The 21,710-nt window shown below is 41.9% G+C and overlaps 1 protein-coding gene across 1 annotated transcript in view; it reads left to right on the top strand.

Moving 5' to 3' along the window:
- Positions 1 to 21,710, top strand: part of IDO2 (indoleamine 2,3-dioxygenase 2) — a 41,152-nt gene continuing 19,442 nt past the window's right edge. Inside the window, exons 1-5 of the mRNA XM_065899978.1 lie at positions 1 to 111; positions 10,843 to 10,938; positions 18,018 to 18,137; positions 20,236 to 20,354; positions 21,394 to 21,408. Coding sequence (XP_065756050.1) covers positions 13 to 111; positions 10,843 to 10,938; positions 18,018 to 18,137; positions 20,236 to 20,354; positions 21,394 to 21,408 — 449 coding nt within the window. The 5' untranslated portion in view covers positions 1 to 12. The remainder of the gene's footprint in view (positions 112 to 10,842; positions 10,939 to 18,017; positions 18,138 to 20,235; positions 20,355 to 21,393; positions 21,409 to 21,710) is intronic.

Here is a 21,710-nt window from a genome sequence, read left to right as displayed (position 1 = left end):
TCAAACAAAATTATGGAGCCTCAAAGTCAGGATTTGAAGACAGCACCATTTTTGACTTTAGGAAGATTTCATATTTCTGAAGATTATGGCTTTCTTCTTCCAAATCCTCTGGTAAGGATAGGGTCTTAAAGCAGGTCAGTATAGGTTTCTTGAGATGCTGACTTGGGTGTTTGTTTGTTTAATTGATGTGGTCATTAAGAGAGATGCAATATAAATGCCAAGCCATTGATTTGGGACAGATAATTCAAATAAGGTACAGTGTGATTACTAACAAAGGAGAAGTGACCGCTACAGCAGGGGTTAGAGCAAATGGAATGTTTTAATGTCAGTTTTTTTTTTAATGGATTGTCAATCATTCCAGCAAATTCATGAGCAAATGTGAAGTTATCCCCCCCAAAAAAAAAGAGAGAGAGAGATAAAGAGAGAGAATTTAGATAAAGATCAATTAAATGAGGAAATCAGTTTATCTTGACTTGCTAGTGGGAGAGAAAAGAGAACACAAGGGACCCTGGCTGTGTTCGAGTTTCGTAGGAGGGATTAGATAGTCACAGAAATTGCTGAGAAGAGGAAAGAAGCTTCAAGGACAAACAGTACCTATTTCTTTTTTTTTTTTTAATTTATTAATTTATTTTTGGATGCCTTGGGTCTTTGTTTAGGTGCGCGGGCTTCTCATTGCGGTGGCTTCTCTTGTTGCGGAGCACAGGCTCTAGGTGCGTGGGCTTCAGTAGTTGTGGCGCACAGGCTCAGTAGTTGTGGTGCATGGGCTTTGTTGCTCCATGGCATGTGGGATCTTCCTGGACCAGGGCTCGAACCCGTGTCCCCTGTGTTGGCAGGCGGATTCTTAACCATTGCGCCACTAGGGAAGCCCCAGTACCTTTCTTAATTGTTCTTAAGGCTCAACCTGTAATGCAATTCCTTTTCAACACTTTAATGGTCAGGTCTAAAATGTCAAAACTGCAAGAGTCCTTAGAAACCATAGCTGAAGGCCAGAGGTTCTTGCCCAAAGTTATATTACTGGAAAAAGCAGAAGTAGTACTCAGGACCCTTGACATCTTTTTTCTACTACATTCTAAATAAGGGCCAAGCCTACTCAGCTAAGAATCTAGGGATCCAAAGTTACAATCACTGCAACCATTTATTAGATCCAGTTTTTCCTTCTAGGGGTCTAATAGGGGGTTTAACTGTGATGGATGATCTGGCATTTAAGGAGCTTTTATGGAATACCTTCTTCTGAGTGTGAATAGCAGAATAAAAATGAAGATAGGATCTATCTGCTGATCCCCAAAGCCCTCCGTAGAGCTGTTAGCTGTGAGACCAAGTCACAGATCTGCAAGTAACTTGAGCATTAAAAGTAATGACTCTAGGGTGTTATGCAGAGGAGGGTTGTGGCCCAGAACACTGGACTGTGTTCTCTGACCCTGCCACTAGGGTGATCAAGAATGTCCGTTTGCTACAGGCCGAAGGGGATTCCAAGATGCAGGACTTTCCATGGTAAACCAGGAAAGTCCTGGGCAAAACAGAATTATTTAGTCACCCTAAGTTTCACTTACTAACTCTTGTGACCTAGAATGAACCACCAGCATTGCCTGACCCTCAGTTTTCACATGTACTTGGAGAGACTTAGTGCCCCGCCCCCCCCCGCCACTGGATTGCTATGGAGTATGAAAGCACTTCCATAAATCCAGTGGAAGGATAGAAGCTAGTTTGCACAACCCTCAGTCCAGTGCTTATTCAAAATTCCATTCTGTGTGTATAACTTGATTCAGGAATATTTCCATCATCCCTAGTTCACAAGGAAGAGTCTGTCAACAGGCCAACACTCTCTTATTGGGATTAAATATATACACTGAGCTGAGAAAAATAATATTTAAAAGTTTGTAAACATTGGATAGGGCCACCATGATTGTGTTCCTTTCTTTGCTGTTTCCTTTCTTATACATGAGAAAACCAGACGGGAAACAAGAGGAACATCAAGTGTTTGTGACTTTCTGGGAAAACACAGGACTCTATCTGCCCTGTAGTTTGGTTGATGGATACTCCTTAGAAGAAATTTCCATTCTGGAGCTCAGAATTTCCTGGCAAACTGGGCCTGCTCTCACAGTCATGTGCCAGAGTTCTAAACAATGCGATTCTTTGTTTCAGTTTTAATTTTCTCTCACTCGTGGAAGAATTTTAAACATCTCCCTTTCTGGGAAGAGGAAAGGGAAGAGAGTTTACACCAGAATCTGCCTCAGTTTACTCAACTGATCAGGAGAGAATCTGTCACCCGTCATCGGATAACAGTGGTGTCGCAGTAGATCACAAGTTGTGAAACACGAGCCGCTGACTTTGCTGAGGGCATGAGTAGGATTTGTTTGCCTTTGGGTAAGTGATGGGCCAGCTATTCCTTCATGTCAATGAGCCCAAACATACTCTTTTAGCAAGATTGGCTGTTTACCATAAATACTTAAAGCATGTGAGTGTCATCATGTACCACAGGTAGTAAATATTTTGTTATATTTCAATGATTTTATGGATATTGGACCAATCTGTATGCTATTTCTAATAGCATTTTTATGACTAAAGCTAACAAATATCGGAAACGGTTCTGATTTTTAATAATAACAAAAAAGAAAAGAAAACACAGTCAAACTAATGAATAAGCAATCATTCTGGCTTCGGGGGAAGGGTCTGACTTGGTTTCAAGTACTCCATCCCACTGTTTCTATAAACTCTCAAACACCTCCAGGGTCTAATGTTTCAGTGAGGAAAATGTATACCTTTCAGACCTATGTCCATAAGGAAGCCACAGAAATCCCTTGCCAGATCGTGTGTCTGTTGTGTACGTGTGTTTGGGTTGGTGCGTGGGTGAGGAGTAATTTTTCTTTAGACATAAAGAATGTGAGGAAATTTGCTTGGCAGGAAGGGAGGAACCAAGAGAGTTTATAGCAGGAGATTAGATTGGAGTGAGACCAAGGGAACTCAAACGTTAGGCTCAGGAATTTGGATTTCATGCGTCTGGTAAGCAACAATGCCCTGGTGTGTGAATATATTCCTAGCAGAAGGTTAAGTGCAGGGTGGGTTCCAGCAATGGTTCCTGAACTACATATCAAAATTGGCTGGGAAGCTTAAAAATTACTGATGCCAGAACCCCAGCCAGGAGTTAATTCAGCACCTCTAGCCTAACTAGCTTGGTACTTGAAAACGACAGAATACGTAAAGGACAGTGAAGGTCCAGGTGAGGGCTGAGGGGCTACACGTAGGAGGTTGTTTGTGGAAAGAAAGGTGTCGTAACTATGAGAAACAGTGAGAAGAGCTTGGAAGTAGTTTAACTACAAAAGCAAGGGAAAGGGAAAAACAGAACAAAAACAAATTGTAAGGGTGCCATGGAGCAGAAGAAAAGGAATCGGGATGCTGGGAACCTTGCTCTGTATAGCGGCCAAGCAACGATTTGGGAAAAACAAAGTCATACATAATCTCCTGTAGTAATTCAAAGCACTTGAGAGAAGCAATGGTTTTAATTCAGATTTTCAAAGTATTAGCAAAATTGATTGATAGCATTCTCCTATATTTCATTAAGAATGGAGTTTTTCTTATTTCCTATGGTAACCTTCTTATAATATGTAATAAGAGTAGTACTTAGTATTTAATAGGTGCTCACTTTGTACTAGGCCTTGTGATAACTGCGCATTTCCCATTTGAGTCTCACAGTGATCTTCACTACTCTCAAATGACTCATGGGATGATTAAGGAGTTCAGCCCTGTCTCTGAAAACTGTCTTTTAGCTGCCCACCTTTCTCTTTTCCACCCTAGTCCAGTCCACCACTATTTCTCCCTGGACTATTGCCTTGTAACCCGTCTTCTTATCTCCCCTCTTGCCATAGTACAGTCTCCGCATGGCAGTCAGAGCGACCCTTTAAAACAAAAATCAAATCACATCACTCCGCTCTTTGGAACAAAATCCTATGTTTTAGTGTAGCCTCCAAGGCCCTCTCACGCTGCTTACCCGTCTCTTCAAAGTCATCTAATATCTTTCTCCTCTTTAGTTTGCAGCAATGACACACCAGCCTCCTTCCATTGAAACTTGTCTTTTATTTCACTTAAAACCCTCTCCTTCACATTCTACTCTGTCCCATAGTTTACATTCGAATTTTTATGATCATAATATTGTCACCCAACTTCCTTTGCTGACGTTCGCCGGCTTTAATTTCACTTCAACTTTCATTTTTTAAACTTTCTGTGCTATTTTCTTAACCAGAAGCTGGTTTCATTAACTTAATCAGTGCTAATACAGTTTATTGATTCTATAAAATACATTATTTTTTTAAAAGTGTGTTCTTTTCTAGATTATAAATGTGTTGAGAAGAATTATTCAAAACAGAGCAAAAGGAGGGCTGAGTTTTATTTAGTACTATCCGGAGCCCTGTCTAACTAAACAGTCTCACCTTAAGATTACTGAATTACCTAAGGGATGCTCCTTTCTCGACATGCCGCTTACTATTGATTCGGACCGAATCTCTGAAGCTGCACTAACGTTACCTTGCAGACTTTTGTTCAAAAGAGCTGCCAGTGATTTCCGCCGAGTAGAAAATAAAACCCTGAAGCTTGTGATTGTTCTGCCATATAGGACATTAACCAATTACTGTGTCTTTACCTTAGCAATTTAATTCTAACATTCTTCTTTTCAAAACTCTAAACACTTCAGTTTATCAAGTGCTTTCGAATCAACTGGACCATCCTGCTGAGTTCCTCAGGAATAAACTAAATCTATTTTGGACACACATTCCATATTTGCATGAGTCATTTTTTTTAACTTTTTGAAAATTGTACTTTGACAGATATAAAAGTGCAGAAAAAGAATAACATAAAATAGGAAACTGAAAAAATAGAAAAGAAGGTCATAGATTTTATTATTTGTGTCCATCCCACTTCTGGGTCTTCTGATTATTGGAATGAGGGGAAGAAAAACATGTAAAGTTTCTTTCGATTTCTTGTCCCTTTGTACTAACCACCTCCGCAGTCACCATTCTCCATGTGTTTACTCTCAGGAGGTACTGGAAAGTACACTGAACTCTGAGTCAGAAGAGGTTTGACCTGACCACCGACCAGATGTGTAAACTCGGGAAAGTTACAAAACTTCCCTGGCTTGAACTTCCTCTATTTTGAAATGGAAATAATGAGATAATCTATCCTAACTCACAACACAAGCGTGGATAGATGAAAGATGTAAGCACCAACAATTAAACTAGAAATTCTCTAAAAGAAACGATATTGGGATGGGAAGAAATTTCTAAGCATCATCGAAAACCCAATGGCATAAATGAAAATGTTGGTTCATTTGACTACCCTGGTATGAATGGCATTGCACACCCGCACACAAAACGCAGTGACCAAAGCAAGACAAGATATTCAAACTCGTTAATAATCACAGAAATGTAAATTTAAACAATAAAATGAGAGCATACAAAATTTCTGGAAAACCACTCAAACTTCCAAGGGTCATCATTGCTAGATGAGAATAAGAAGAATTTTACTTTCCACTTTATAAATTTTGTGCTTTTTGACTGTCTTGCCATAATTATCGATTACATTATTTTAATCATTTCTGTGAAAGGTATACTTTTGGGTGGTCATTTTATTGTTATTAAATATTGAAATAATTATAGAATTTTAGCGCAGATAATACATATTATATCTTTAAAAATAACAAAAAAGTTTGGTGATGCTCTGTTGTTAGAATCATAGATAAACTGGCACTCCCATTATATATTACATACTATAAATGTGATTATAAATTCATGTAACTTTTCTGTAAGAAAACCAAGAAGTAGCTCTTAACCTTTCCATGTGCAAAATCTTTAATCCAGTAAATCCACATTTATAAATTTGTCCTAATAATGAGAAAACATCGAAAAACACATGTATAAGGATGACTCTTTCAAACTTGTTAATGATAGTGAAAAATTGTAAGCAATTACCAATATTTATTAATAGAATATTGAAATTGTATACAGGTTTTGAAATAGATGTGATAGATAAGTATTAACTAATACCAAAAGGGGTGCTATTTAGTGAAAAACTCATCAACTGATCCTGTCCCCCCCATACTGTAACTTAAAACAAAATCTGGCAATCAAAAAGTAAGTAACATAATTCAATATTTTATTCAGTCTCTAGAGGAAAATCCCATTGAAAGGTTGAGTACATTTTATTTTTTTAACATCTTTATTGGAGTATAATTGCTTTACAATCTTGTGTTAGTTCCTGCTGTATAACAAAGTGAATCAGCTATACATATACATATATCCCCATATCCCCTCCCTCTTGTGTCTCCCTCCCACCCTCCCTATCCCACCCCTCTAGGTGGTCACAAAACACCGAGCTGAACTCCCTGTGCTATGCAGCTGCTTCCCACTAGCTGTCTATTTTACACTTGGTAGTGTATATATGTCCATGCCACTCTCTCACTTTGTTCCAGCTTACCCTTCCCCCTCCCCGTGTCCTCAAGTCCATTCTCTATGCCTGCATCTTTATTCCTGTCCTGCCCCTAGGTTCATCAGAACCATTTTTTTTTAGATTCCATATATGTTTGTTAGCACATGGTATTTGTTTTTCTCTTTCTGACTTACTTCACTCTGTATGACAGACTCTAGGTCCATCCACCTCACTACAAATAACTCAATTTCATTCCTTTTTATGGCTGCGTAATATTCCATTGTATATATGTGCCACATCTTCTTTATCCGTTCATCTGTCGATGGACACTTAGGGTGAATACATTTTTAATGGATTATGAACTAGCTTTAAAATCCTTTCTCCCTTTCCTCTGAGGTCCCCACATCAGTGGTTTTCAAACTTTGGGGTACATTAGCTTCACCTACAGGACTTGCTAAAGCACAGGCAGCTGGTTTCAGGTTCAGTACGTCTGGGGTAGAGCTCAAGAATTTCCATGTCTAACAAGTTTCCACCTCATGCTGGTGCTGCTGGATGGGAACCACACTCGGAGAACCCAGAGGTTCTCAAAGCTCATGGTTTTCTTACATTTGTGGGGTGATACCAGAGTCCAAAGACTAGAACTGTTGAAAGAAGGGAGAGGATGAAGAGAAGAAGGAAGGAAAGGAAGCCTCTAGGAATCTAAGGGGAAAGAAAAAGAGAGATTCAAGAATAGAGCGCTGCTTAGATTGAGGCAAAATGTAGTATTTAAGGATTCCCATGCAAGCCAGGAAGCAGAAATCCAAGATGCTTTAATTTTTTTTTTTTTTTTTTGGCTATTCATCATGGCTTGCAGGACCGTAGTTCCCCAAACAGGGATGGAACCTGGGCCACCGCAGTGAAAGTGCCAAGTCATAACCACTAGATTGCCAGGGAATTCTCCAGGATGCTCTAATTTAATTCTCAGAATACGATCCCCTCTCTAGGCATCAAAGAAGGAAGGACAGGGCTTCCCTGGTGGCGCAGTGGTTGAGAGTCTGCCTGCGGATGCAGGGGACACAAGTTCGTGTCCCGGTCCAGGAAGATCCCACATGCTGTGGAGTGGCTAGGCTAGGCCCATGAGCCATGGCCGCTGAGCCTGCGCGTCCGGAGCCTGTGCTCCGCAACGGGAGAGGCCACAATAGTGAGAGGCCCACGTAACGTAAAAAAAAAAAAAAAAAAAAGAAGGAAGGACAGATTTAGTTACAGCTTTTCTTCAAACCCACTTTAAAAGGGGTTCTGAATACTATGAGTCTGCTTCTGTGATTTTCTTTTATAAATATTATATTCCTTTGTCTCTGTAGCTGCATTCAGTTTTTGTTCATAAAACATATGCATCATGTAGATGAGAAGAAAAACAAGTTGCCAGTTCAGAGTCAGTTTACCATAAATCTCTCTGCCTTTATGTGTGCGAGCATTCTCAGCTGGGCCACTGCTCTGTACATCCCCAAACTCGGGTCAATTAGCGGCTTTCTTCAATTCTGCACTACCGCTGAGCACTGCTAGGGAAAATTATACCATTATGCTTATAAATGTTCTCTCTGGGAGAAGAGTAGGGGAGCATAGTGGACTCTACCTCTCAGAAGCTGAGGTACTGGATGCGGAATGCATGAGGAGAACGGTGTGATTTCCTCTCTGTGAATATCTGTATTGTTGGGGCCCGGGGCAAGTCACCCATGAATATGCCTCAATGCATATTGATTATTTTGGGTGAAAGTTACTTAAGAAACAGTCAGTTTAAGAGGAAATTTGACCCTCTTCTCTGTCTCCCTAAAAGCAGGAAATAAATCTCTCCTATGAAAGGTACCCTCCACGCATCTGGAGATAGGACACCCTTACCACCAGAGGTAGGGAATTCAAGCCGAGAAGCCTGAATAAATAAAACCCTGTTACTTCTTTAATTGACGACCCCAAGACCAAACTCTGCTTAGATAAGCACCTGAAGCCTAAGTTCCTTTGTCTTGTCCACTCCTCACAGATTTATTGTCTCTTTGTCTACAAAGTATAAAAGCCTGCTTTGGCCACTTCTTAGGTCCCATTTCTATGAGACCTCTGTACGCACAAACTAAAATTTCTTTCTTTTTCTCCTGTTAATCTGTTTTTTGTCAATTTTATTGACTCCTGACACAAGAACTCAAGAGGAGTAGAGGGTAAAATCTCCCCCTCCTGCACGATATCTATATTAAAAATGTTAAATTATGATGTTTGGTGTAATTTGATTTGTTGGGAAAGCCAGTAAAGGGTGCCCAATTTGTCCTAAATTGATTCAGGGGCAAAGATAGGAAGCAGAGGATTAAATAAAGTCTATAATTTTCAAAGATTGTGTATTGGATGTTAGATTCACCCAGTTTTATTTTAGAGTCTGAGAGACAGAGGATCTCCAGCAAGTGACTTATTGGTAACTTACAGATCTACACTAGCAGGCTGTAAACCGCTCAAGTTTCCCATTCGAAAGTGGGAACAGCTCTCAAACACAAACTGTCGCCTTGTGACGGCTTATGGCTCTCCCAAAAAAGTAATTCACATTTCCAATCTCTGTTTTCTTCCCTCCTCAGCACACTAAAATTTGAACCCTGTTTCCATGACCCTGACCTGAATTTCTATGCCATATACATGGAAAGACTGGTGTATATATTGACATATTAGTGACTCTTTAGTTTTGTCTTCCAAAGGGGTAACCTTACTTAAATGATGCATTTGGCCATCTAATGAATCCCTGCTTCCGAGAGATCCTCTAATGTCTTGGCTTCCATAGGGTGATTCTCTTCTGGCTCATTTAGCCTCTATACACGTCTTTTTGTGCTGGATTCAGTTCCTCTGCCTGCCTTGTAAGTATCCCCCCAGTGCGCTGATCTAAGCCTTCTCCTTCCACTTGGCAACTTCTCCCGAATGGTCTTGTACCCACTTGTGGTTTTTACCACAATGCAGGATTTGCACTACCGTGATGCCTCCCGATTGTATATTTCTAATATTAATTCTCTCCTGAGCTTCCAACTGTATATCCAGCTGCCGAGTACATAGCCATATCTTGACATTCCACAGATATTTTAGGTTGGACATATGTAAAAACAAATTCACTATTGTATGTCCTCTCTTTGACGTCCACCTGCATTTCTGTTTCGGTCTGTCTTCTCAACAATTCATTCAGTCATCTGATTCAGAAACATGGAAATCATCCTCACCGCCTCTCCTTCTTAACCCAGAGACACAACATTTCAGTCTTGCAGACTGTACTCTGTAAAAGGAGGCCCAGACCCTGGGGACAGCTCACGAGTTGGCAAACTTTTCCTGTAAAGGGTCAAATAGTAAATATTTTAAGCTTTGCAGACCATATGATCTCTGTTGCCATTATGCAACTCTGCCATTGTAAAGTGACAGCCACTGTAGACAATGTGGAAACAAATGAACTTGGCTGTGTCCTAATAAAAGCTTATTTACGAGTGTAGTTTGCTGCAGTTTGCCATTTCTCGGGATAGAGTCAGGGCTGCTGAAATCCAACCTGTGTTCTTCTTGGCTAAACCAACGACCCAGAGTGGGCAAATAAACTGTGCTATTGGGCTAGGGGTCACCTCACCTTTAGCCCCATCCCTGCCTCTAAATTTAATTATTTCAATTTTATTTTCCAAATATTTTTGAATACATACCTTCTCCTTTCCAAATTCACTGCCATTGCCTAAGCTTAATTTTCAGACAGTATTTCAAAGGTTTCCTAATCTGACTTTATACCTTAAAATCCCAAAGCAAAGTTATCTTCCTAAAATTCAGATTGAATCATGTCACCAACATACATAAAAAATAAAGTTCTTATGTAGTCAATAAAAAGCATATTTGATCTGATTTTCTGGTCAAATCTTCCATCATCCTTTCTCTTGAACTTTATATTCTAGTGACACTGAATCATCTGTAATCCCAAGAAGCACAGTTATCTCTATTTATCCACTATCTCCTCTGTTTCACTGGCTTCCCATCTTAAAAGTTCCACCTAGAAAAGTCACTTGCAGACCCTACTACTGCCCCAAGTATCATATTTCTATGAACATTTCCCTTTAATTCCCTAGCACAGTTTATGGAATTAACGACTTCCTCTTCAGCTGGTTGAATATGAAGGAATATGTTCCTTAATTGAACATATTATACTGCATTGGGTATGTCTGATTACATTTCATTTATCCTTACTAGACCATATGCTCCCTCACCACAAGGACTGTATTTTAGTCACCTGTGTATCTGCAGTGCCTAGCATAGGGTACAGCAGATGGTGAAGTCTCAATATTTGTTGAATGGAATTGACCTGAATTCTGCCTTAAGACTGAAATCTGACAACAGCTACTACACGAAGCTGCTTCCCAGAGAGGTCTAAAATACGGAGACATTTTTATTTTTTCATTGCAGAAAGAACTCCCTGATCACTATAGACCTTGGATGGAAATTGCCAACAGACTGCCTCACTTGATTGGGAGTCACCAGCTTCGAGCTCAAGTGAACGAGGTAAAACGTTTGGTATTCTTTTTTTTTTTTTTTTTTTTTTTTGCGGTACGTGGGCCTCTCACTGTTGTGGCCTCTCCCGTTGCGGAGCACAGGCTCCGGACGCGCAGGCTCAGCGGCCATGGCTCACGGGCCCAGCTGCTCCGCGGTATGTGGGATCTTCGCGGACCGGGGCACGAACCCGCGTCCCCGGCATCGGCAGGCGGACTCTCAACCACTGCGCCACCAGGGAAGCCCCAAACGTTTTGTATTCTTCTCCTTAACCCCTTCTCACTACCCTATTTTCATCCTCACACCATTTTCCTTTTTCAGCATTGTGGAAGTGGGTCAGCTGACCAATCACTGCTGTTGAGTTTATCCACAAAACTAAAACTATCTCACCCTTCGTGATGAGCAGAACGACACTTGCTTCTGGTATGACAAGTGTGTTTCCCTAAAATTTCCAGAGCCTGCACAGAACAGTTCCTGGGCACTCAACAAGCATGTGTTTAAAAAAGAAAGACAGTCTGGTTGAGAAGTGTCAGGAAACTGATGAATAAGACCTAGCTGGGGAAGGACAGGTGTGAAGATTCTCAGTGCCCTCATGCCAAGCCACATGGTCAGGGCTCCCCTCCCCATGAGTGAAGCCACATTGATTTATTGTCGGCGTTTCACAGAACAGTTGAGTCAAGAGACTTTCCCAATTATAAAGTCAGGGTTGGCAGATTCTTCAGAAATCATTGATAAGTCTGTAAATGCCACATATGAGACAAGATGAGCAATGTTTCCCCAAATTATGTAAGGAATGGTGAAACTCCTTGGTCCTGGGAGAACTGACATGACCCCACAGGAATAAGAAGAAGGTGTTATAGGAAGAACACAGATTTCACTCAGGAGGACCTGAGTTGGACTCTTGGTTTTATCACTTAGTTGCTATAAACTTTGACTTAACGAGTTACTTATTCTGTTTCCATATTTATAAAATGGGAGAAATTCGGGGCCCCTAGAATTGTTGTGAAAACTAAATGACTTTTGCAATAGTGCTTTTGTATTTCCTGCCACACAACAGTGTTCGATATTTATATTTACACTTTCCTCTCGTCTCTTCTCCATCTGTTTTAATCTCACCAATTGGCGTGCCATGTGATTTTAGACATATAAGAGGTTTTCCCCTCCAAAATTCTCCTTCACTGACTTATGCATATTTCATGTCTATAATTACAAATTCGTTTAAAAATACTTATGGAATGCCTGCTAAGTGCAAGCACAAGGTTTAAAACCTTGTTAAGAGATGTAAGACACTGTCTTCAGTGTCTATGAAGATGGGAAACTAAGCCTAAGAATTTATTTTCCTGCTGCCTGAAGTCTCATTAAAATGACCAAAGAAATACAAAAAGAAGAAAAAAGGAGATATCTGAGTGAGGGAAAACAAGAGAAATGATGGAATAAAACCCTTAAGGACTTTCGTACCATATTCATCAAATTATATCAGATCCAGAAATGAGTCTATTGTACCCATGCCAAGCATTCAACCAAAGCACAAAGAAGACCCCCGAGGCTCCCTCTCCCATCTCAGAGTAAGAGCGCCCAGAGGCAAAGGGCAGTTTGCAGGAAGGTAGATTCAAGTTCAATATGTGAACGTCACAGTCTTCTGTACAAGGCTTTCCTCGGGCTTTATGTAACTCAACCTCCATAAACGAAGTGAAGAACTTGTTGAATTGGTGCTTCTCATAGGTTAAGTGTCAATGAGGAAAGGCCAGGAGTGTCCACCTAATTTCTGGTCACTGTAAACATGGGCATGGGGGATACAGCTCAGTACAGCAGTGGAATTAATCCCCCTGATACTTCTCCTGTGTTAAATAGTTTCTCTCCAGAAATTGTGTCTTGGAACCTGTGAAGGTGACCTCATTTGGAAATAGGGTCTCTACAGATGTCATCAGGTTAAATTAGGTCATGTGTGTTGTATTAGGGTGCACTCTAAGTTCGCTAGGACTGGCATGCTTAGAGCAAGAAGGGAATTTGGACACAGACACACAGGTACACAGGTTAGAACATCACGTGGAGATAGAGGCAGAGACTGGAGTGATGCATCTACAGGCCCTTAAAGTATCCCAAGAGTTGCTGGCAACCACCTGAAACTTGGACTGAAACAGGGAACAGATTCTCCCCCGAGAGCCTCCAGAAAGAACAAACGTCACAGGCACCTTAATTTCAGACTTGCATCTCCCAGAATTGTGAGAGCATAAATTTCTGTTGTGTTCCTTCTTTGGGGCAGCCCTAGGAAACTAATATAACATCCGTGGCCATTCCCTATGCTTCTACTTAGTTCTGAAACAACTAACTGGATAAAGCCACTCTTTAGACTTCACCACCACAGATGGAGACAGAATCCATTGGAAAACCGTCATGAGAAGCAAATACTGTGGCTTCCAGGACCGCACATAGAGCTACAGACTAAGACCTTTGTCCTCTTGAGGCCTTTACTCGGCACAGACAAGACAGAAAGTGAATTTGTACTTCTAATCTCACAGTACCTCCAGGCCAACCACCTTACTCTTAGAAAGCCCCCAAGGCCCCTATCCGTAGGTTAGTAAAAAACAAAACAAGACAGACAAAAACTTGTTAACTGGCTTAGACTCAACCATCTTCTTCCAGGAGGGGTCCCCCTTCTCCAGCCCTCTGGGACAAAACACTACAGACAGCTGGTGGACTCACAGGAAACTCACAAGAGGAAGCTCAGAAGTATTCTGGAAACATGATAAGGGAAGCTCTATTAGTTACTGATTCTGATAGCCCTGGCCTCCATTCCTGAACACGAATGGATAACCCCAAATGACCAAACGATATGAAGAGAATAAGCAAGTCAAGAAGGATGAGGGAGACACAAGACATTTGGTCTCCGACAGAAGCCAAAAGATGAGATCAGTGCTTTTAAAAGTTGCATTAATGTCTTCAGTATATGTACTCCATAAAAATCAATCAAGTTGCTCGGTAAAAGGAACTATTGGAAAGCAAAGAAATAAACAAAAAGCTCAATAGCGACCCGAATAAATGAGGGAAACATTGATTATAGAAAAATAATGATGATTTAGGGACTTCCTTGAAACGGTTTTATAAAGCAGAAAGCAAAAATTAAATGCCAGCATCAGAAAAATAAAAGTATATGAAAAAGAGAAATGGATGATCTAAATTCCACAAAACAGAAGTCCCACAAGTTGACTAGTGTGGGCGAAGAAAAAGCAAAGCTTTAAACGCATAGAAACAGAATTTTTCAGCTCTTATGAAAGATTGGAGTATTTCTATCAGAAAGACAATGGGGGCGGGGGACCACCCATAGATATCCTGATGAAACTTCAGAGTTTCTAGAATAAGAGGAAAGTTTTGCAAGTCTTAATCAGGAAGGAAGAAAAATGAAACTAGGTGACTTACAGAGAAACACAGGACTAGGTACCTATGTTAATAAGTACTAAAAGGCAATTTAAAACCTATTTGAACAGCTAACGTTTTTTGAAAACTCTGGCAACATCAAACACTGGTGAGGCTATAAACCAAAGGAGACTCTACTTCACCTTGCTGATGGGAATGCAGAATAGTCTGGCGGAATCTTTTAAAGGCAAACATCGACTTACCATATGACCCAGCAATCACATTCCTGAGTATTTACCCAAATAACCTGAAAATTTATGTGCCTGGGAAAGCTTGTGGGTAAATGATCCCGTAAACCGGAAACCACCAAGATGTCCCTCAACAGGGGAATGGTTGAACTGAGTACAATGGCCTGAATGTGTGTGTGGTCCCCAGATTCATATGTTGAAACCCTAATCCCCAACGTGTTGTTGTCAGGGCTGGGGCCTTTGAGAGGTATATTAGTCAGGGTTCTCCCAAGAAACAGAAGCAATGGGAGATACAGAGATATATAGAAAGAGATTTATGAGGCGCGACTGACTCGCACGGTGACGATTATGGAGTCGGAGAAGTCCCACAGTCTTCCTTCTACCTGCAAGTTGGAGGCCCAGGAAAGCCAAGAACCAGAGGAGCCAGTGGTGTAATTGCCAGTCCGAGTCTGAAAATCCAAGGACTAAGAGCGCTGATGGGGGAAGATGGCCGTCCCAGCTCAACCAGAGAGCAAATTCACCCTTTTTCCACTTTTCTGCTCTATTCAGGCCCTAAACAGGGTGGATGATGCCACCCGAATTGGTGAGGGTGATGGGCTTTACTCCATCTCCCAATCTCTTCCAGAATCTCTTCTGGAAACATCCTCAGAGACACACCCAAAAATAATGTATCTGGGCATCCCTTAGCCCAGTCAAGTTGACACATCAAATTGACCAACACAGAAGGTAATTAGGTCATGACAGTAGAATGGGATATTCATAAATGGGATGAATGCCCTTGTAAAAGTGACCCCAGGACTCTCTGGCCCTCTTCTGCTGTCATGTGAGGATGAAACAAGAAGACAGCAGAACGGTTCTCACCAGAACCCAATCATGCTGGCACCCTGATCTTGGACTTTCAGCTTCCAAAACCTAAGGATCAAATTTCCATTGTTTATAAGCCATCTAGTCTATGGTACTTTGTTACAGCAGTCTGAACGAAGACTCCTGTATTCATACATTGGAATGCTATACAGTGACAAAAATGAATAAGCTATTGATTTATTCAACCATATGGATGAACCTCAAATACATTTTGCTAAATGAAACATGTCAGAACCAAAAGGCTACATATTGTATGATTCCATTCATGTGACATTTATATATATATATGGTTGGCCAAAAAGTTCGTTCGGTTAGCGAATATGTTGTTCGATCAAGTTCTTTGTGAAAATGAAAAATGTCTTTTATTTGTACTTAAAACCAAACGAGCTTTTTGGCCAACCCAATGTTAGGATGAATAAATAAGTAAATGAATAGTGGATAATATTTCACCATCAGAGATGAAAGTTATAAATTAGCAAGGGGGGAAAGATAAGACCAACCTGTGACACCAGATAAGAGTTGGAGACGTCTGACATGTTTAGCATTTTAGCATCATATATACATATGATACTAAAATGTCTATATATATACACACACACACACACACACACATTTTGTGGATATATAGATGGGTAAACAAACATTATATGTATGTGTACATAATACGTGTATACACACACAGAGAACACACACACACATTTCCTAGCTTTGTCCACTGTGAGGGATCTAGAAACAGTGGCATCCCACTAGCAAAGAGCAAACCCAGTGTCCATTTATTGGAACTCTTTTCCAATAAATGGAACTGGGGCTTCTCGGAGAAAGAGCTGATTATAAATCCGGAGCAGGGAAAAATAGAAGGTGACCCCAGAACATCTTGGGACCTTATTCCTTTACCTTGAGGCTGCACTGTAGGTAGCCAGTAGCCACTCATGGCTACTGAGCAGTGGAAATGTGGCCAGGACAAGTTGGCATGTGAGACACTCGCTGGATTTTGAAGACTTACTAGAATAAGAGTGTAAAAATCTCGATATTTTTAATATTGATTATGTGTAAACATTTTGCATACATTGACCTAGATAAAATGTTATTAAAACTAATTCCACCTGGGGCTTTTTTGGATTTTGCTATTTTTAAAATGTGGCTGATAGAAAATGTAAAATTACACGTATGGCTCTCATATTTCTTTCGGGCAGTGCTGACTTCAGAGGGCAGGGCTGTGGTCAGCAGAACTGAACTAGCACCCTGGCTCAGTCCCTCCTGGCTCTGTGGCTCTGGGCAAATATCTTACCCTCTCTGACCCTCAGTTTTGGCCTGTGGGTTTGGGGGAAAATGGAGTATCAACCTGCTTGGGACGCTTTTCGCACCATGCCTTGGACACTTTAGTAATTGCCTTAGAATAAGTACTGAAGAAATAACTGAATACATTATAACTGTGGTTATAATTCTCAGGCTGGTTCCTGTTAAAATGCAACATCTCAGCAATCCCTCCAATAGACAGACACACACCGTAAGGCACAGAACTTTCGCGATTCTGCACAGAACTTTCGCGATTCTATCTCAGAGCCAATTTTAAGGGTGAAATAAACAGTCTGGCACAGTGAGGACAGACTCAGAAAGGCTGCCCCCTAGGGGCCATCGGAGGAAGGATTACCATCGGGGAGGCTGCGGCTGCGGCTCCGGCTGCCGGGCGCTGGGCGTGGGGAACCGCGGTCCCAGCCCACTTGTCACTCATCGTTTAAGAGCCCGGAGCTTAAAGAGATACACACATCCACCGCCGCCTCTTCTGGCGCTTCGGATCCTGGAGAGGGGCACCTGGGAAGAACTAGATCAGACTGTGTCTAGAGCTGGGGAAGGGATAGGGGACGGAGGAAAGCCGAGGGGGAGGTACAGGGAAGCTGGAGCTCAGAGGCTGTTGACGTCAACCGAGACAGGCAGGGTTGGCCGGGGGAAAACTGAGAAACTGGTAATATTTGCTTAGGCAGGGCTGTCAGTAATAACTAACTTGTGTACAGGGTGTTGCTTTCAACGACATCACCTTTACACCTCTCTATGACGCATCTTGACAGGGAGGGAGCGGGCGTGGAGAGGTCACAGGGTCACGGGGAGTGTTCGGACAAGAACTGAACAACCTCTTATTCCCCGCTCAGCAACCTCCCTTAAGTGATTTGATGGGATTCCTAACTCCACTGGCCTCCGTGTACTCGTTTACCTACGAATTAAACAGAGTAAACAGAGACAGTAACGCCCACAGCAGCAGGGCTGTTATTAGGGTTAAATGGTACCCATTACGCAGAGGTGCTTTGATAAGGCAGGATTGTAGAAGTTGCCCCGGGAGACTCCCGTTTAATAAATGATGTCAGTCTTGGGACTGAGTTATTCTAGAACACTCTAACCAAGCTGTCAGTGATGGTGACCAGTGTCCGGCACAACCATGGGGAAAATTTGGTGTAAGTACTTCGTGAACAATATCATCTGGGATACCTCCTCTACCGCAGTGTCCTAAGATCAGGGTAGAAAGGGGGGTGTGTGGATCCCCGTCACTGAAACATAACCCCTTCAAGCCACAGAACCCCTGCACCCTTCACACCCCTGCAGCTGGTAATCTCTGGAAATTCTCTTGAACAGATGCCCCTCTTGAACTGCCAGTTCCTCACGGGTTACCGGGAACAGCGGCTGGCACACCTGGTCCTAACCTTTATGACCATGGGATATGTCTGGCAGGATGGAGAGGCACAGCCCAAAGAGGTAGGGACAAAGGGACACCTGTCCTGTCATCTGGCAGGTCTGCTGCACCTGGAGGACGCTCTCTGTTTGCCTGGAAAATGGGTCCTTTCTTGTTCTTTCCTGTGGGTATGAGGTGAAGGAAGGACAAAGGGCCCATTTAAATGAAAACACCTTTTTCCCCTGGCCAGGAGGTTAATTTTCCTTAGAACTGGTAGGCCTCTCATTCGTTTTTGAATTTTGTTTTTTTCTGGCACCCACCCTCTTCCAAGAATTGTGAAAAGCTGCATTTGAAGGCAAGTTCTGAGGTGTCATGGAAAACTTAATGATTTCCATTTTACAGCAGTTTGTGCTCTTGTACACATCCGTAATCACAGTCAATGTTCACAATCCCATAAGGCAAGTACAGCAATGCTGTGCCCATTTTACAGATGGCTGAGGACTACAGGAGTTAAATTCCTTGCCCAAGGTCAGATAGCAAGTTCGTGGAAAATCCAGGGCCACAGCTCAGACCTTCTGATTTCACTAATGTAACCTTCTTTCCCCAGCGGGGGAGAGCACACATTGCCATTTAGAACACCAATCTTCCTTTCTTGCATGTCGCTTGCTATCTACCAAATATTGGTCTGTGTCTCTTAATAGTTCATGTAAATCTCTTCTGAATCTTTTCATAACTTTTTACAGTTTCAGTCTGAAACTTGGAACGTGAAATCTTTGTTTCCCTGACTGCAGGATAAATTCCTATTAGTGTCATTTTTTTATAAATGGACATTCTCCAGAAATGAGGGTGTTACCCTTGTTCTAGTACTTCCTGCTTCTTGAGTCAGCAGCCCGTGCTTATCTTGTTTGCTTGGTTGATTCTACCTTTTCTCTCTCAAGTAAATACAGGAGACTCCCAGTGAGAAAAAGAAAGGAAAGTAAGAAAGGAGAGAAGAGGAAAGCATAGAGCTGCTTCAGACTCTTTAAAAAGAGTCATGTGTCTGATGTTGGAAAGTCTGAGATCTAGGCACATAGGACAAGACATCCAATGGGCTTCCCTCCTTCCGTTCTCCAAACCACAATCCTCAATCAGGGAAAGGGGTGGGAGCCCCCTGTCACACCCCACCCCGCCTCGGGTCATCTCTTACCTTCTTTGTATCTCCTCCTTTCGCTTCCTCACTATGGAGACACCTCACTTCTGCGCTGCCCTACTCATCCACTGCCCCCCAAGGGAAGCTGGCCTTAGGTTTGAATCTGACAACTCTTTAAAGCTCTTTATTGTTTTCTACCTGAGAAACAGTTCTGTCCCAACTCTCTCTAAAGATCTAAGGGAAAACTAAGGCAGAAGCTGGACTTCTTTGAGTAGATTAAGGGGAAGGAAAATGGAAGTGGGAGACAAGAAGCGTAAGAATGTTCTTTTGGATCTAGACTAATTTAGCCTTGTTCGTGGTTGGAGTCCCCCACTGGTACCCGCATGGGTCCGGATAGTTTTTCTGGATTTGGGGGCATATAGGGTTCTTTAGAGTGTCCTAGGATAACTCAGGGGTTGAATGGGGACTGTCTTGAGGTGACTTACTCGAAGTTGTTATTGGATTTGATGAAGCGTTCTATCCTTCCCATCCCTCTCCCTGAGGAGAGGATACACACACACACACACACACACACACACGCGCGTGCGCTCGCATACAAACACATACGCATATGTTCCTAAGACTATACACAAAAACACACATATATCTAGATAGCCACACATCTGTCTGATCTATCTATTTATCTGGAGATATGTAGATAGAGGAGATTTTTTCCCACTGCTCATCAGCTCAGCCCCCTTTTATGCTTAAACATTTGCTCAGGCCCTTCTCTGCACAATATTCAGAGATTATTTTATACTCTATGTGTGTGTGTGTGTTCCAGTTTTGTAATTTTCATATATATTTCAGACCGTACTCATAAACAATATATCCACTAGGTTGTTAACAGAATAAATATGAGAATGAGGTGTGTGTATATGGATCACTCATATAATGCCAGTTTTATCCCCGGCTCGTTGCTCTACCACAAGATTGCCAGAATAAAAGACAGATTGCTTCCTCTGCTGCATTCCTTCTAGAATGTGCTAATTGTCTGGATTTATATCTGCAAGGTTCTGCCGAGAACCCTTGCCCTTCCCTTGGTCGAGGTCTCCAGGAACTTGGGGCTCCCTCCTATCCTGCTTCACTCGGACGTGGTTCTGGCCAACTGGGCTACTAGGAACCCAGGAAGGTAAGAGCTGGAGAAGGCGCTTGGGATTTGCACAGATTAAAACCGGGTAAGGGAGAGTCTTGACTTTTCCTTCTCTCTGCAGGAAAAATCCAGGCTTTGTCAGCTATTTTGTGATTAGAGATGTTCATACTTATTACCCGATTTATGGTGCCAAAGAAGGGGTGAACTTGAACACAAGTTCAAAAATCACAGTTCCCAGGAGCTTCCTCTCAACCCACTCTGAAAACATTGGGGCAGGTAATTGCAAGTATATAAAAGGAGCAATTTCAATTGTCAGGATGGCCACAGGCTAAATGCTCTGGGGCTGGTATGTAAATTGAGGTCTATCTGCCTCTTTGGCGCTCCGAGGACCGAGGACCGTAGGGGAGGAAAACCTTGCCCTTCTTCCCATTTAGGCTGCTGAGCTGGTCTAATAATCAGACTGACATCAGATAGGGGAACAGGAGAAAAACATTTAATTTTGTACGTATTAGATCCCCATAAAAAGATGAGACTCGAATATGCGACTAAAGCCGGAAGCTTGTATATCTTCTAGATGAGGCAGCAATGCATTTATGAAGAATTGACGAGACACAGGCTTTTGGGCTTGGGTTAGCTAACTAGGGAAGAAGTAACAAGGTTGTTTATATAGGCTTCTCAGCCCTGAATTCCTGTCTCTGGTGATAAGGCTGTCTCTCTCTACTTCCTGGTACAGAGAGGGGGGCCTTCACATGGGAGATTTATTTCCTACTTTCAGGGGCACAAAGAGGTCCGAGTGTCCTCTCGGCACCTGCTGTTTCTCAAGTACCTTTAATTCAAAATAATCAATCCACCTAAGTGGCATATTTGGGGTGGTCTATTCTGCTCCCCTCAGGCCCACGGTCTAGTCACAACCCGTGACATCCAAACTGTGCACGACGTGTGTGTGTGTGTCTGCGCGTGCATTTGCACACAAGTATGCATGCCTGTGTCCACGTGACCCTAGAAGGCATATCAGGTTTGCAAACTGATTTGTTCTCTTCTTTTTCTTTCCTTTTGTCAATAACTGAAATTGGACTAGACCCCTGGAAATCAGGTAAGTTCTCAGAAATCCTTTACTCACTTTAGGATCCTTGCTAACTGTAAAAGCTTACAATAAAACCAACAAGCAAAAAAAGAGAAAGCATACCACATTGTATGTATAGTACATAAAACATATAAAAATGCATGAAAAAATAGTAGAAGGAAATGGACCCCAAATCAACAGCCCCAAAGTTAGCAGTAGTTGTCTCTGCTTTGTAGAGATCAAGGGATTAATTTTCTTTACGACATTTTTCCAATTTGTACATAATGAAACAAGTAAAATGCAATGTAAGAAGAGGAAAAAAACAAACCAAA

Source organism: Phocoena phocoena, chromosome 21 (genome assembly GCF_963924675.1).
Source record: "Phocoena phocoena chromosome 21, mPhoPho1.1, whole genome shotgun sequence".
NCBI classification, from domain to species: Eukaryota; Metazoa; Chordata; class Mammalia; order Artiodactyla; family Phocoenidae; genus Phocoena; species Phocoena phocoena.
This window is presented reverse-complemented; position numbering and strand designations above follow the sequence as displayed.